The sequence below is a fragment of the Lycium ferocissimum genome, chromosome 2 (genome assembly GCF_029784015.1).
Source record: "Lycium ferocissimum isolate CSIRO_LF1 chromosome 2, AGI_CSIRO_Lferr_CH_V1, whole genome shotgun sequence".
Lineage (NCBI taxonomy): Eukaryota > Viridiplantae > Streptophyta > Magnoliopsida > Solanales > Solanaceae > Lycium > Lycium ferocissimum.
The window spans coordinates 55676391-55692292 of NC_081343.1; the positions used below are offsets into that span (position 1 = coordinate 55676391).

Below are 15902 nucleotides of genomic sequence, written 5' to 3' on the forward strand. Positions count from 1 at the left end.
CTACAGTTAAAAAGGTGAATTTTCCGACAAAGTTGAGGGAAATATGTTTTCCGTTCCATTCAAAAGTGGACAAGGAAAAAAAAATAACAAAACGAACAGAAAAAGAGACAGCAGCTGTAATCTAGAAGGGTAAAGCCTACTTTGGAAGATATCAAATCAGCATCCTAGGTTTGACGGTCAAATCTATAGTATTTTTTCTTTGATTATTAAAAAGAATCCAAGTATGTTTTAGAACGTCAACATGAATATTGTTTTGCAAATTCTATTCACTCTTGAATAAAACGAGCCACGCATTGAAATAGATTTTAGAAGTTTGGAGTCTCTAACACATAGAACAATGTTTAATTATCTATTTTCTTTAAAATTTGAATATGCTTTCAAGTTTGTTCATCCTCTCAAGTAATATCTTTCCCTTATAATTCATACTCCATCACGGAGGACATCACAGAGAAGTTGAACAGGAATGATTGTCTTTTGGTAGAATGTATGTAGTTATGTACTATTTAGCCTAATCCAGAGCAATGTTTTAAAAGGCGAGGGCGTAAGGCGGGGCGTTTTACGTCTGCCTCAGTGAGCGTGGTACCGAGAAGCGGCACGGGCGTAAGCGTGGCTTTTAACTTTTAGTATTTTATAAAATGATATAATTATAATAAATACATTTAAATAGGTGAAATAGCGTAAAAAATTGAAGAAAACTATAAATAAGTGATATATATATATATATATATAAAATAGATTGTTCTAATTAGTTTTTTTTTTTAGGCGGAGCATATATATATGCTCCGCCCTCACAAAAAAACTAATTAAAACAATCTATTATACGCTACTTACAAGTACAAGTAACTGCTCGTTACTTTTTTGAGATAGTAGAAGACAAGATAAATAATTGAAAAAGAATATATATTAGGCATTCTAGCAATAAAAAAAAATCTTGACTTTTAAATTTAATGCTTGATTTTCCTTTTAAAACATTTGAGTAATTACATGTTCACTTTTGAGAATTTGGGCATTATATTAAGGACTTATTTAACAAATTTCGTTTTAGTTTGAAGAAGTTTTTCTCGAACTTTACGCCCAACAAAAAAAAACTCGCCCCAAAACGCCGGCATACGCCCGAATTTTGGCGTACGCACTTTGAGGGAATTTCGCCCCGACCCATCGCCCCGGGGCATTTTTGGTATGCCCCGCACCAGGGCTCGCCCCGAAAACGCCTTTTAAAACACTGATCCAGAGGATCCTCCTGAGTTGCACCAGATTTGTTGTGACTGTGCAAGTGCAATTTTAGGAGACTTGATTTTGTAGTCCATTATAAATGTTATTTTTATTATATGACCTTTCTTTTAAAAGACTAGTAAGAAAAATATAAGATCTTATAAACAAAGCACATGAGATATTCGTTCTCTGCTCAAATTGCAAGTGTACTGTTGCTTTGCAGATTATGTAAGGGCTACAAAATTCTTTGAAGTTATTAAAATAATTACTCCTTGCAGATTGCACCAAGAGGGTGCCTAATTTTTTTGGTTTGGATTTAGTGGCGTCTATCGTGGAATAATTGGTACGTTTCGATAATTTGGTAATCTTTTCGAGGCCATGTGAATGGTCAGAATAATTACGAACAAATAACAAAGTGGTTTTGTCTTATAAATTATGGTGGTTTGAATTTTCATACATTCCCATGGGGAAACTTGCCTCTTTTTGCTTTTTATTTGACCTTGCTGGAAATTCGGTAATGAAAGTATCTACTTTGCTACTGTTTTCTACCAGTTCATAATATGATCTTTGGCGTATTTCCTGTGCTGATACCCTTGATAAGTTTAAAAGAAAAACAATAGAGGGGGTGTTTCTTTCTTTTTCTTTTATCAGGATGTCAATCTTTGAATTGTCATTTGTTTTCTTTCTAGTTTTTACTATCCTCCGGTCAAAATATATTGGCAAGTGCGAATGGTGAACAAGAGCCACCAGCACCAAAAAGTTTGCTCAATTTGATAATTACAAAGCATTAAAAATTTGAATAACATTAAGCAATCCACTTAAACAAAAAAAAAAAAAAAAAAAAAAAAAAGAGGATATAAATCTTACTTTTTGAGTATTATGTTATACTGTTTTAGCACAACGAAAATACACAGTTAAATTTTTGTTTTATTTTACCATGGACAAAATGTACATTCGATGTGTATGTTCATTTTATAATGAATGTTGTAGTCTTCGCTCTCTTCATCTTTCATTCTGCTTTGAATTTATCATAAAAATATTATTTTTAAAATGCTGTGACCAAACTCTAAGATGGTTCACTATAGTCTATAGTAAACGAAAAAATTGAGAATGTACTCGTACTAAATTAAACCGTGTTGTTTGGAAGGCCCGTACGAATAAGAAATATATTAATAGTAGCTGGGATTGACAAAAATAAGTCGGAAAAACAAAGAAAGATAAGAAGAAAGAGTTACGGTAAAGATAAAAATACATACTTGAACAAGAATTCACAAGAAATACAAGAATTTCTCACCCTTCTTCTTCATAAATTTAAGTTAGATGTATTAATCTTAACACTAACAGTATAGTTAGTTTGATATTTTATAACAGGTTAATTATCCTTTTTTTCTCCCAGAAGTAATGAATACAAATTTCATGTAAACATATGTTATTATAATTAACTTTTAACTTACTAATTTAGTGCACAAACGAGAGAATACTTTTTTGTTTTCTAACAATAGTCTAAGCAGTGGTACTAATTAAAAATTAAAAACTGACCAAAACCGCCCCCATATTTCATCTTTTTCTCTGTTTTCTTCTCCTCTTTCTATCTCTAGAATTGTATCATTCCTTTCTTCTTGTTTTCCTCATAAAAAATTAGAATAGTAGTTCTTGTTTTTTTCAAGACTCTATCTTTTTTTCCTTCTCTGCTAAGTTTTTTCACCTGTTTTTACTATTCAGATCTCAATCATCTCTACTTCACTTTTTTCCTGTAAATTTCTTGTGTTGAAGCAGAATTGAGAGACTAGTAAAGTTTTGTTGACATGGCTGGCCGTTATGATCGAAACCCTTTTGATGAAGAAGAAGAAGTTAATCCTTTTGCTGTAAGTTCCTTTCTTTCTTGTTTTGTGGTCTAATTATGGAAAGTTTCTCTTTTTATGTTATGGGGTTTCCTGTTTTGCTGCTATGCAAGTGAAAGTTTCATTATTCTTCATCTGGTCAAGAATGGAGTGATGGGTAATTGATTTTACTGGTCTAACTTGTGCTATGCGGTTTAATTGTGAAATTATGCTCTTTTTTCCTTTTACTGGTTTTCTTTTCTTTATTGGTTTGCAAGTCAATATTTCAATTTGCTGTTCTTTGTTTAAGTTTTGGGTGATAACTATGTATGTGTAATGTTTACTTGAAAAGGGTATAGCTTGAAGTTGACTTAAGTTGAATTTGGTGTTTCGGGTTATATATATATTTTGGAGTTGATCGTTTTTATTGTAGAAGTGTAGTTGGAGCTTATAAATCCAAAAAATGAGAAGTGTAGCTGGAGCTTCCTATTTTCCATGTTTTGTTGGATTGATTGATTTTGAACCATCTTAGTTTGTGTGATTGATTTTTTGTGTAATTTGACATTTTCTTTGGGAGATATTGAAATATATGATTATGGAATTGTTATATACTATGATTAGGGACAGTTGGAAAGTTGTTTAGTTTTGGTATTCCGAGATATAAGGGAAAGATTTTTCGTTTCACCGAGTCAAATGCTTTTATCTGTAATGTGGCTTTTAATCTTGTCTGAACAGTTTAGGGGTTGGTATGTAAAGGAAAATGGTTTGTAGTTTTCATTTTGAACGTGTTCCATTATGCAATTGGTAATAATGTTTCCAGAGGCGTTGGATAAGGAATGATTGGTATAAAAATTATAGTAGTAAAAGTGATAAATTAGTTTCTTTTGGCTTTAGTACTGTAAACGCTGGAGGCATTCTGGAGAAACAAATTCCTTCATATTTGAATGTTAGAACCCTCTATTGTTGATGTGTTTTTAACATAGGATCTTCTGTCCATTTTTTCCTAAAGTACAATGAATGATGTCACAGAGTCACGTTAGATTACACATTACAGGATTTTAATTATGTTTGCACTGATGTCCTGTGCTTGAACATAAATTATGGCATCATTGTGTGCTACTGTCAGATAATGTAATTCTTCTCATATAATGATCTCAGTTATCTTCTGAAATTTGCTTCAGGATGGTGGAGGCAGAGGGAAATCTTCAGGGCAATCAAAATTTAGTGGAGGTGCATTTTACACCACAGTAAGTTGGATATAATTTTCTCTACCTCTCTGTCTATCTCAGTGTGTTTACATCAGGTCATGAAACCAATTTTCCTTATTTTGGTAAAGAGATCAATATTTCTACCTTTACAAACTGCAGTTGTATCTGAACAAGGCATTTGCTTTACATGAGAATTCTTTAGTTTTGTGTCTGTTCGCTACAAATTTCTTCTAGAATTCAATTCTATTTTTCCAATCAAAGTTTTAGGCTTAATTAGTTTTGGAGTTACATTTCTTTTGTTGATTGTTTTCTTAATCTTTTTCCTTTTATCAACGTTTCAGTCTGGGAGTGTGCCTCCAGCAACAAACTCCAGGCTTTCACCCCTTCCGCCAGAACCAGCTGATTTCTATGATGGCAATGCGTCAATCGATATTCCTCTTGATAGTGCTTCGGTAGTTTGAACTTTCTGAATCTTTGAGTGCACATGCTTATATGTCATCTTTATCTTATTTTACATCAATATCTTGAGGATTTCTTAATTAAAGTTGGTTTGAATTACAGGACCTGAAAAAGAAAGAAAAAGAATTACAGTCTAAGGAGAATGAATTGCGGCGGAGGGAACAGGTATGGAATTTGAACTAGTGTATAATAATCACACCAATTTTCTTGGTGATGTATGTTTCTTGCTTCGTATAAGACAGCGAGATTTGTTAGTTTCCCTCGGTAATCCAACAGATTTTTCTTGTTTTCCTCTTCTTTTTCCTTCCGAATATTGTATTTTCTGGATTTCCTTTTGGGGCGTTATTGTGGTTTATTATTCTTTCTCAGAATTGCGCTTTCTTATACCCCTGATGAACATGGCCGAATTGCAGACTTGTTCCGTAGTATATTCTTGAAAATAAATGGGAGCATCTGCCGTAGAAATTGTGGGTTTACTGCTTGTGGTATAGTTATGCTTGCATCCTAGGGGCTTCTTTCTGCCTTCCTTCTCTCATTGCAGTGGTGTAATGGAGAGATTGGTTGGAAGCGTTAGTTCTGATATCTAAAGATAAATGTGGAAGATGCTTCAACCCACTTAATGAAAATTTACACGAGGGGGATAGGAGGTCAGTAGAGTGCTTCCAATTACTTCCCTGTTTTCGCTGAGGGTCCTCACTCTGATAATCAAGTTAAGAACTCATTCAGGCCTCAACTTGTTTTTGAGCCAGAGGTTTTGGGTTAATTCGTTTGTGATCTTGTCACAGCTGTCTACTTTGTCTTATTTGGAATGAGTTGCTTTCTATGATGTCTTTTGGTGACTACAGCTCTCGTTCCTCCTCTCTCGTTATAGTGTTATTGATCTATTTGAGCTGAAAATGCCATTTTCCTCCATTTGCACCTCTGTTCTTCATTGCTGGTGTATCAAAGTCATTTTTCACTCATCTGGTTTCTCTTTGTTTTGCAGGAACTAAAAAGGAGAGAAGATGCTGTAGCAAGAGGTGCTTTTTTGATTTTGCTTCAATTTTTTGTCGTTTATGCTTCTGCTATATTTGTAGACTTTTAAACTACTAATATAGAGGGGAAAAACCATCTATAATTTCTAATTAAATCTGAAGGAAAAAACATAATGGGACCTTCCTCTATGTTCCTGATTGAGCCTTGTGATTTTTGTCCAGGGCTACTATTTTGATTTTATCTTCTTATACTTCTCATAAAGTGTCCACCATTCTTTCCATTTTTGAAGTAGAAAATGCAACTTTCAATTCTCTGATTTCCCCGAGTAACTTGCAAGGTTTTGTAGAGTATTGTATTTCAGATGGAATTTCTATCCTGTGATTCGTGCAGTATATCTTACAAGTTTAATTTCTCTTTGAGTTGCAGCCGGTATTGTTATCGAGCAGAAAAATTGGCCTCCATTCTTCCCGATTATCCATCATGATATTGCAAATGAAATACCAATTCATCTTCAAAAGCTACAATATGTTGCATTTACAACATTCTTGGGTATGTCAGTTACTGTTTACGATGTGTTTGGTTGTTCTACTTTGCAACACTGTGTATGGTGCGTGCTTTATTTTGTTTTTTGCTCCTATATAGTGCTCCCTCCGTCCAAAAAATTGTGGGGTTCGGAGCGAGTGTCAACACATCTACTTCTAACATCAACTCCTTGATTCGTTTAAATAAAATTTACGTATTTAAAAACAACAAATAAGTACTAAATCACAACTTCTTGAGTACAAAATATTTAGAGAAGTTCGGATAGAATTGTCAGAAAAATAGTTGGACTCAAATAGTAAAGTGCCAATCAAATGGGACAATCGCTATAGTTCTTTTGACTTAATTCGTTGCATCCAACAGTAGTTCCTTGGACTTTTACCATTCCAATCAACAATATAACATGTGGCATGCTTTTCTTTTCTCACGATTTGTACACTTGGGACATAAAGCCTTTGTTTTGTTACATTTGTTTCCCTTTTTTATTGATACTCTTCTCCGAAAGTAAAACACCTCATATATCCTTTTTTATCATCATTGAAGTATATCCCCCATTCATCAAAAGAATATAAAAAATAATGAGAAAATGAGGGCCAAAAAAGTCAGATCCTCATTAATGCTTTTTTGTAGGCCTTCAAGGAAATAAATACAATATTTTAGAAACTTAAAAGACCCTAGTTTAGTCTGCATAGTAAGAAAAACTGAGATTTGGTAACCCTTCACATTTCTCTCCACGATCTGCATGTTACATGGACCAAAAAAAGTGTACATGTCCCGTAAGATGTAAGTGTCCGGTAAAGGTGGGGGACTTTTCTTTTTTGCTAATTTTTGGTGTTTTCTGAATAATCATCCCCTAACTGCGAATATCTCTATGTCGCACTTGATTGTCTCCGGCAGACAGTTGAGGGATCATATGGTATGGCTTCCTCTGTATCTTATCATGAAAATTGCAACTAGAACAAGCTTTTGCTGTTGTTCCAGTCGTTCAATGAAAATTCTTTGCATGTTATAACTTGGCATAACTGTCTTTCTGGAATAAATTTTTCTAATGATCTTTTTGATTACGTCTTGTCATTTTGTACTGTATGTGAGTTTCTTGTTTATCTCTTGCTGATGAGATATATGCTGATTGTGAGCAGGACTTTTTGCATGCCTTTTATGGAACATTGTAGCTACCACTACAGCATGGATTAAAGAAGGAGGTACATCGAACTGGCTTGTTCAATGTCTCTACATGTCATTACTTATCTGATGAAGTCGGAGTACTAACTTTAGTTTTTTGGTTTTAGATGTAAAGATCTGGTTCCTTTCTATCATTTACTTCATAGCGGGTGTTCCTGGAGCCTACTTCATGTGGTATCGTCCTCTGTATCGTGCTTTTAGGTAAATTTTCCTGTCTTTTGGAGAATTGAACTGATTTACTTCAGAAATCATCACACAGTTTTTGAATGCGAGAACCGATTTTTTTGTTGATTGTTATTGCTGAAGTATTATATTCGAAAAATTTGTCAATGTGGTAGAAAACTGATTCTTTACTATTTCGCCTACGCCTTTTATCCCCCTGTTTTTGCTCCTTTTTTACCTCCCCTACTAATCAAGGTATTTGTTCACAGAACTGAGGGTGCCATGAAGTTTGCGTGGTTTTTCTTGTTTTACTTGGTAAGTTCTTTATGCAGTCTTATGTTATATAGACTCTTTGTGGCTTTGTAATATGCTGAATGTGAATGAAATCGGAATGAGTACTTCATAAGGATCCTTCCAAATACATTAGAAACTTGCAAAAAGGTAAAGCTAGTACCATACCCGGGTACATACCTGTACTTGAGTCCATGTTACAAAGGTTTTCTTGATATCTGACTTGATTGTGCCAGCTGTCATAGATTTTTCTCTGTTTGCAGGTTCACATTGTATTCTGCATCTTTGCTGCTGTTGCTCCTCCAGTAGTCTTCAGAGGAAAATCCCTTACGTAAGTTCCATATTGCATTTGACTTCTTAAAAAAAGTTGCAAGACCATATCCTTTTAAAATTGCTTAAGCTTAGTTTCCTAATTCCATTTTTTCTCACTTTGAACATGCATCCCAGAGGGATATTAGCCTTCTTAAAGTTAATCTTTTATAAGCTACGGTAACTTATTAATAAGAACACAGAGAAGGGACCATGGTCATCATTACAAACACTAGAAAACACTGTCACCTTATTCAAAAAAGATAAAGAAAGTATAGATTCAAACAAATTCACTGTTTCTAGCGTACTAGTTCCATAATTCTCTTTCAATCAAAGACTAAATGCCCTCTTAAAGCTTTTTTGCTTTTAATTTTTGTGTGGGTTTCATCTGCATAGTAGCTAACTGTTAGAACGATCTGATGTTTTGTTATTTGTTGAAACAGTGGCATCCTGCCTGCGGTAGATCTCATCGGCAAAAATGTACTTGTTGGGGTGAGTTATGACTATATTAGGCACAATCCCATAGTATCTCTATCATACTTCTTACGCCTTTTTGTAAGATGGACTGACCTTTTCATTAGTTTGAAGAAGAAATATGGAAGAACAGAACCTACTCAAACTTCTTTCTAATGAAGTTTTAACTCTAAGCTATGAAAGTTCTGCTATTAACATTTATCCGTTGCCCAGATTTTCTACTTCATTGGTTTTGGGCTATTTTGTCTCGAGTCATTGCTGAGCATTTGGGTTATCCAGGTCCGACTCATTTTCTATTTCTGCACGTTCCAGAATATCTTTTGACTCGAACCCGGAATCTTAACCTTTTGTTTTACTTTGCTGTCATAATGCAGCAAGTATACATGTATTTCCGAGGAAGTGGTAAAGCTGCACAGATGAAGCAAGAAGCTGCTAGAGGGGCCATGAGAGCTGCAATATAATGAAGAATGGTTTTGGAGAAGGATGTCGTTTGCGTCCCCTTCGCCTATGAGGAGAATATTGGATACAGAAGTTGGCTATTTCAGTTGTGGCTGATAGTCTTGTTTTCAGATGTTTTGGTTACTTCAGTTAGGCAGATGTTTGTTTCATATGTTTGTAGTGATCATTCTTATGATGTATGTTTTATTTGTGACTACTTTGACCAAAATGCTGTTAGAAAAAGATCGAATGCCTTGTATTATAGAAGACTTTGCATGTTTAAATTGCCTTTTTTGTGTACTCATTTCTTGTAATGTTTCATCTTAAATCAAGCATTTTTTTCATGTGCAATCAATTGAACATATAAATGGAACACATACTGGTGATGACTTAATTTGGGGTTACTTATTGCAGAGCATTGCTATAGTTTGCCCTTTTTAGTTACTTGAATTGTAATTATAAGTGAAGCACATTTCGCAATAGAAAAAGCAGTGGAAACAGTGAAACATTGTGAAAAAAGGGGATTTTTTTTTCTCTTTCTAACTAGCTATATTATGATTTGCATAAGGTGATTGCGTCAAATGATGAGAATGGAGTTCAAATTATAACAAAGCCAAAAATAGCTAAATTAATTGCTTCTCATTTATTTAAGGTTTGATGAACAGAATTATTCGATATCCTTACTAAGGAAAGAAATCAGGTATTTAGTGAAATAATTGAGTCTGCCGACACTCATTCATGTGGCTAGAAAACAAGTTTTATAACATGAAGAATGTAAACCTGGCAGCACGTTTATGAGGAAAGAAGCTCTCTACCCACAACGTTGATTTGATAAAAACCAGATTGTAAATGATCTGTTTCACTGACTTGAACCCATGGTTTGGTACTGAACTTTGAAGCTAAGCTTGTAATGGATTGACTTAATAATAAATTTTGTCTAAACCTTGTATGATTCGTTAACTTAGACTTTGGAGTTTGTTAGGGAGACAAACTGGGAGTGTTGCATGTTATTTTGGTAGTTATAGCTTTATTTAACCGTTTGATTGAACCCACGTGCCAAGTCAAAAAACACACAATTTTATAATCACATTGCAAGATTCTTAAAAATATATTAGCTTTTTTCAACGTTGAACAAATGGAAGGCTGATGAAAGTATTGGTAAATATATATATAAGCAAAACCATGCATGTTAACTCACAAAGAATATCATAGTGGAAAAATGGGAGAAGAAAACAAGGTAACTCTACATGGACAGTTGTTTAGCCCTTATGTGAAGAGAGTAGAACTGGCTCTCAAAGTAAAAGGCATACTTTTTGAGTATGTAGAAGAAGATCTGAATAACAAAAGTCCATTGCTCCTCAAACACAACCCAGTTCATAAGAAAGTTCCTGTTCTTGTTCACAATGGAAAACCAGTAATTGAGTCGCTTGTCATTCTTGAATACATTGATGAAACATGGAAGAATGGACCTCGACTCTTGCCAGAAGATCCTTATGAAAGATCTAAAGTCCGATTCTGGTCTGCTTATATTCAACAGGTAACATCACAAAATCCATTTTAAGTTTCATGTAATACAATAATTCAGACTATCCGCGTATGCATTTCAGGTGATGGAGTGCACGGTGAAGATATTCACAGCGGAAGAACAAGAAAAAGCATGTGAGGAATTTTATGAGAAACTAGGCGTGCTTGAAGATGGAATGAAGGATATGTTTCCAGGGGGCATTGAAGGTGGGAACATAGGGCTCCTAGACATCTTAATCCTCGTAGCATTTGGCGCATATAAAGCACAAGAGGAAGTGTTTGGAGTGAAGCTTTTGGATCCAGAAAAGACTCCCCTGATACACTCATGGGTGAACACTCTACTTGAACTTCCCCTAGTGAAAGAAACTGTTCCCCCTCATGACACGGTGGTATCATTTGTTCGATTTTTCAAACAAAGAATCACTAATGCTCAATCTCAGTGAGCTTCTGTGTGTTCTCTTTTCTTCCTACTGTGTTTGTTTGTACTAGTGCTAAAATTTCTCATTTAATTCTACTGTGTAATAAGGCTTATGGCCTGCCTCTCTACCCGACAAAGGTAGGGTAAGGTCTGCGTACATCCTATCCTATCCTCCTTAGACCTCACTTGTGGGATTACACTGGGTGTCTTTTTATTGTTGTAATAAGGCTTATGGCCATCTGGTTGAAATTTGAACTACATTGCTGATAAGCACTTCTCTACTATTTTTAGGTAAAACTAAGTGATGCTTGTTCAAGATTGTCTACCTCATCACACAAATTGACAAGACTAATTGGAAAGTGATAACATAAGCTGGACAACATTGAAAAAAAAGTCCATCATCCTTATCTGGATACAGTGCTCTATTGATAAGATGACGATACATGAAAAATCGATCATCTTCAAGCATTGCATACATAGTGATCCTTGTCAGCGGGACCTTCATTGCATCAAAATGAAAAATCATGATAATTTTAAGGGTCTGTAATTTTAAATGTCTATGTATTTAACCTTTTATTAAATAAAAAACCATGCGGCATCCGTATTGCAATTGTTGAGGCAAATTATGTCAACGGATTTGATCACATGGGACAGATCAGTTTCAATTTCCAACTAGCAGCTGCATTTCATGCCTTCTCCTTCACACTGTCATTTGATTGGTCAACTAGAGATGTAAGGAGACAAAATTACAAAATAAAATAAAAACGCAGAGGGTGTGTTTTCTATAGAAAATGTTTTTTCACGAAAAAAAAAAGTTTCTTATTTATATTCTTGTGTTCGGTATGTAAGCGAAAAAGATTATTCTAAAAGCATTTGTATATAAGTTAGACAAATATTATGTGGGTAGGGCGTGGGCGTGGGCGTGGGCGTGGACGGTGGGAGTCCAGGGGTGAGGGTGGTAATTGGTGCAAGGTGTGCAGTAGGGGGTGGTGGCGGCTGTGTGGGTGGGGTGTGCGTGTAGGGGTGGGGTACGGTGGGGGTGAAGATGAGGTGAGTTGAATGTGAGGAGGAGACAATTAATGTAGAATGTCACTTGTGTAACTTGTTTTACTACTGACATTAGGGAAATCATTTTTCTCTGTTTTAAGAAACTTATTTTCTGGAAAAAAAAAAAAAAAAAAAGATATTTTTTAAAAAATTAACTAACCAAACATGAGAAAATTAAAAAAATATTTTGCTCCGTACCCAACACCACCCGGAGTCTTGCCTTTGTTACGTTGCCATGCGCCCTAATTGCATTAAACAAGTCATAAGTTCTCTTTGTTTTTGTTTATGTGATGTCACCATTTTATTCTTGAATCATTTCCGCCGGAATTTGTGCATCTAAGAGTTCTTTTTCTGTATTTAATTCAAAAGTTGGTTTTATACATATGATCCGTAATACAGAAAAATGCTATAATCTAATGGTGATAGGCAATATTAGTAAGTCATAAATAGTGTTTAACTTTCACCCTAATCCTTTCACCATAAAAGATTTTACAAAGTCTTTATCATTTAAAATTGAAGTGCATACGTGTATACATGAGAAGAGAATAAATATTTAGTACTATGACATATGTCCACATGGGATTTATTAATTCTTAAAGAACGTAAAAAGTGAACAAATAAAAGTGCATGGAGGAAATAAATTTGTGTAGGAGAATTAAAATTGAACTGCATACGTCTATACATAAGAAAAGAATAAATATTTAGCAAGAACGTGAAACTTCAAAAGTGAACAAGTAAAAATGCACGGAGAAAATAAATGTGTCGGAGAATTAAAATTGAAGTACACACGTCTATACATGAGAAGGGAATAAATATTAAGTACTATGACATATGTAAATATTCAGCAAGAACGTGAAAAGTCAAAAGTGAACAAGTAAAAGTGCACGGAGGAAATAAATATGTGTCGGAGAATTAACATTGAAGTGCATACGTGTATACATGAGAAGAGTATAAATATTCAGTACCATGACATATGTGCACGTGGGATTTATTAATCCTTAAAGAACGTGAAAAGTCAAAAGTGAACAAGTAAAAGTGCACGGAGGAAATAAATTTGTGTAGGAGAATTAAAATTGAACCGCATACGTCTATACATGAGAAGTGGAATAAATATTCAAAAGAACGTGAAAAAAGTCAAAAGTGAACAAGTAAAAGTCTGTACTGAGGAAATAAATGTGTCGAAGAATTAAAATTGAAGTGCATACGTCTATATATGAGAAGGAAATAAATATTAAGCACTATGACATATATCCACGTGGGATAAAAAAGCAATAGATTAAAGTGTACAAGTTATACAGCACTTGGTACAAGCTTTCCGTACTTGTACCCAAAGCTTTACAAATTGTACAGGCAATGAATGCTTGTACCAAGTGCTGTATAACTTGTACACTTTAACCAATTGCTTTTTTATCCCACGTGGACATATGTCATAGTGCTTAATATTTATTCCCTTCTCATATATAGACGTATACACTTCAATTTTAATTCTTCGACACATTTATTTCTTCCGTGCACGTTTACTTGTTCACTTTTGACTTTTCACGTTCTTGCTGAATATTTATTCTCTTCTCATGTATAGACGTATGCACTTCAATTATAATTCTCCTACACAAATTTATTTCCTCCGTGCACTTTTACTTGTTCACTTTTGACTTTTCACGTTCTTTAAGAATTAATAAATCACACGTGGACATATGTCATAGTACTGAATATTTATTCTCTTCTCATGTATACACATATGTACTTCAATTTAATTCTCCGACACATTTATTTCCTTTGTGCACTTTTACTTGTTCACTTTTGACTTTTCACGTTCTTTAAGAATTAATAAATCCCACATGGACATATGTCATAGTACTAAATATTTATTCTCTTTTCATGTATACACGTATGCACTTCAATTTAATTCTCCGACACATATTTATTTCCTCCGAGTACTTTTACTTGTTCACTTTTGACTTTTTACGTTCTTGCTGAATATTTATTCTCTTCTCATGTATACATGTATGCACTTCAATTTTAATTCTCCCTCTGTTTCAATTTATGTGAACCTATTTCCTTTTTAGTCCCTGCCAAAATGAGTGACATTTTTCCTAATTTGGAAACAAATTCACTTTATGAAATGATTTACAGCCACACAAATATTCTAGACTTAGAGCCCGTTTGGATTGGTTTATAAGTTGCTTATAAGCTGTTTTTAGCTTTTTTGAGTGTTTGACTGGCCAGCTTAAAGTCATTTTGTGCTTAAAATAATCTCAAAAAAATAATTGGATCTGTTTGACTTAGCTTATCTAAAGCAGTTTATAAGCTGAAAATAGCTTATAAGCCAAAAAAAATAAGTTGGGCTACCCCAATTTTTTTTTTTTTAGCTTATAAGCTGTTTAAACAGCTTATAAGCTGCTTAAAATAAGCCCATCCAAACAGGCTCTTATTTTGAATCACAAGTTTCAAAAGTCTTCACTCTTTTTTAAATATCGTGCCCAATTAAATAGGTTCACATAAATAGAAACGGAGGGAGTATAATTTTATACTCTTTTGAAACAAATCTAACTGAATAGGAGTAATGGGAAAGTAAAAAGTTAAAAGTTGTCAGCCACAATCATAATGAGAACATAGACCCACTTAAAACATACCCCATACGTGTTAACAGTGGCGTACGCAGGATTTTTTGTAAACGGTGTTGACATTTAAAAATAAAAATAAATGAATAAATGATATAAAAATATTATATTAATAAAATTGTTATTTGAAGTGTGTGAATAAAACATAATTCAAGTAAACCATTACAACTCTCTTGAGTTTTCATCTTTTAAAATGTATTGATAATAGCCTCATTAGAGATAGTAATAAATACTTATTCTTCTATGTAAGACCAAACAACCACTCAATATTGGAGGAGTATTTTTTTGAGTTTTCATCTTTTAAAATGTATTGATAATAGCCTCATTAGAGATAGTAATAAATACTTATTCTTCTATGTAAGGCCAAACAACCACTCAATATTGGAGGAGTATTTTTTTAAGTACACTAAATATAAAAAAACGTAGAAATAGGATGGAGCCTTGAGCGCTTGTTGAGGCTCGATCACGGGGAAACCCCTGCACTGGCTTGGCACCAAACCAGGGGCCCAACTTTATTCGTTAGAGTTGTAACATTTAGATAATTTATATATCTTGTCCGGTTTTTCAGATTTTTTATAGCTACATATATTTTCAAAAAAAATTCGATGAAGGGGTGTCGGATGACAACCCTAGGCATAGGGTGGGTCCTCCCCTGCGTGTTAAAGGTCTAAAAGGCGTGCACACTCAAATACTAATACAAATTGCACAGTGATCAACTTAGTTGGACCAATCAATAGTCAGAACTAAACATAAATGACCATAATGCCACTTACAAATTAATTAATGACACTTAAAGCAAGCATGTCGACCAGGGGAAAAATCGTAATTTCACTCTCCTCCCATTTAATTAAAATAGCCCACATATTCGCCCCTTTCTACCACCTTCTACAAATTTCTCCCTCTCTCTCCGTATTTTGATAGCCTTCCCTTGTTCTGCTTCGTCTTTTCACTCTTTTCTCTGCTCAGTTTAGGTGCGTTGCTTGTAGAGTTATTAGGTGAGGTTTCTTTATCCCATGTTTTCTGATTATCAGTGTTATTTAGATTTAACATTGTGTTAAGGTTTAATTTGAAGAATGTTTTTACTGATTTTTTGAATCTTGCATGGAAAATATAGCTTACTTTCGCCACACTAATCCAAAAAGCATTTTCTTATACCGTCAACCGGTTCGGGTTAACCGGTTCAAACCGGTAACCGGACCGGTAAAATCGAAACCTGTTGAAC

General features: G+C 34.2%; 2 protein-coding genes across 2 annotated transcripts; both read left to right on the top strand.

Annotated features, from left to right (window-relative positions):
- Window positions 1–2761: 2761 nt before the first annotated feature.
- Window positions 2762–9421, top strand: LOC132045826 (secretory carrier-associated membrane protein 2-like). The gene is made up of 13 exons (XM_059436404.1): window positions 2762–3077; window positions 4214–4279; window positions 4582–4692; window positions 4802–4864; window positions 5685–5718; window positions 6101–6223; window positions 7354–7416; window positions 7504–7597; window positions 7828–7873; window positions 8113–8180; window positions 8602–8650; window positions 8846–8911; window positions 9007–9421. The coding sequence occupies exons 1-13, from the start codon at window positions 3018–3020 to the stop codon at window positions 9091–9093; spliced, it is 930 nt and encodes a 309-aa protein (XP_059292387.1). The 5' UTR covers window positions 2762–3017; the 3' UTR covers window positions 9094–9421.
- A 754-nt stretch (window positions 9422–10175) lies between these two features.
- LOC132048214 (glutathione S-transferase U10-like) lies at window positions 10176–11282 on the top strand. The gene is made up of 2 exons (XM_059439124.1): window positions 10176–10607; window positions 10678–11282. The coding sequence occupies exons 1-2, from the start codon at window positions 10257–10259 to the stop codon at window positions 11035–11037; spliced, it is 711 nt and encodes a 236-aa protein (XP_059295107.1). The 5' UTR covers window positions 10176–10256; the 3' UTR covers window positions 11038–11282.
- Window positions 11283–15902: the final 4620 nt, after the last annotated feature.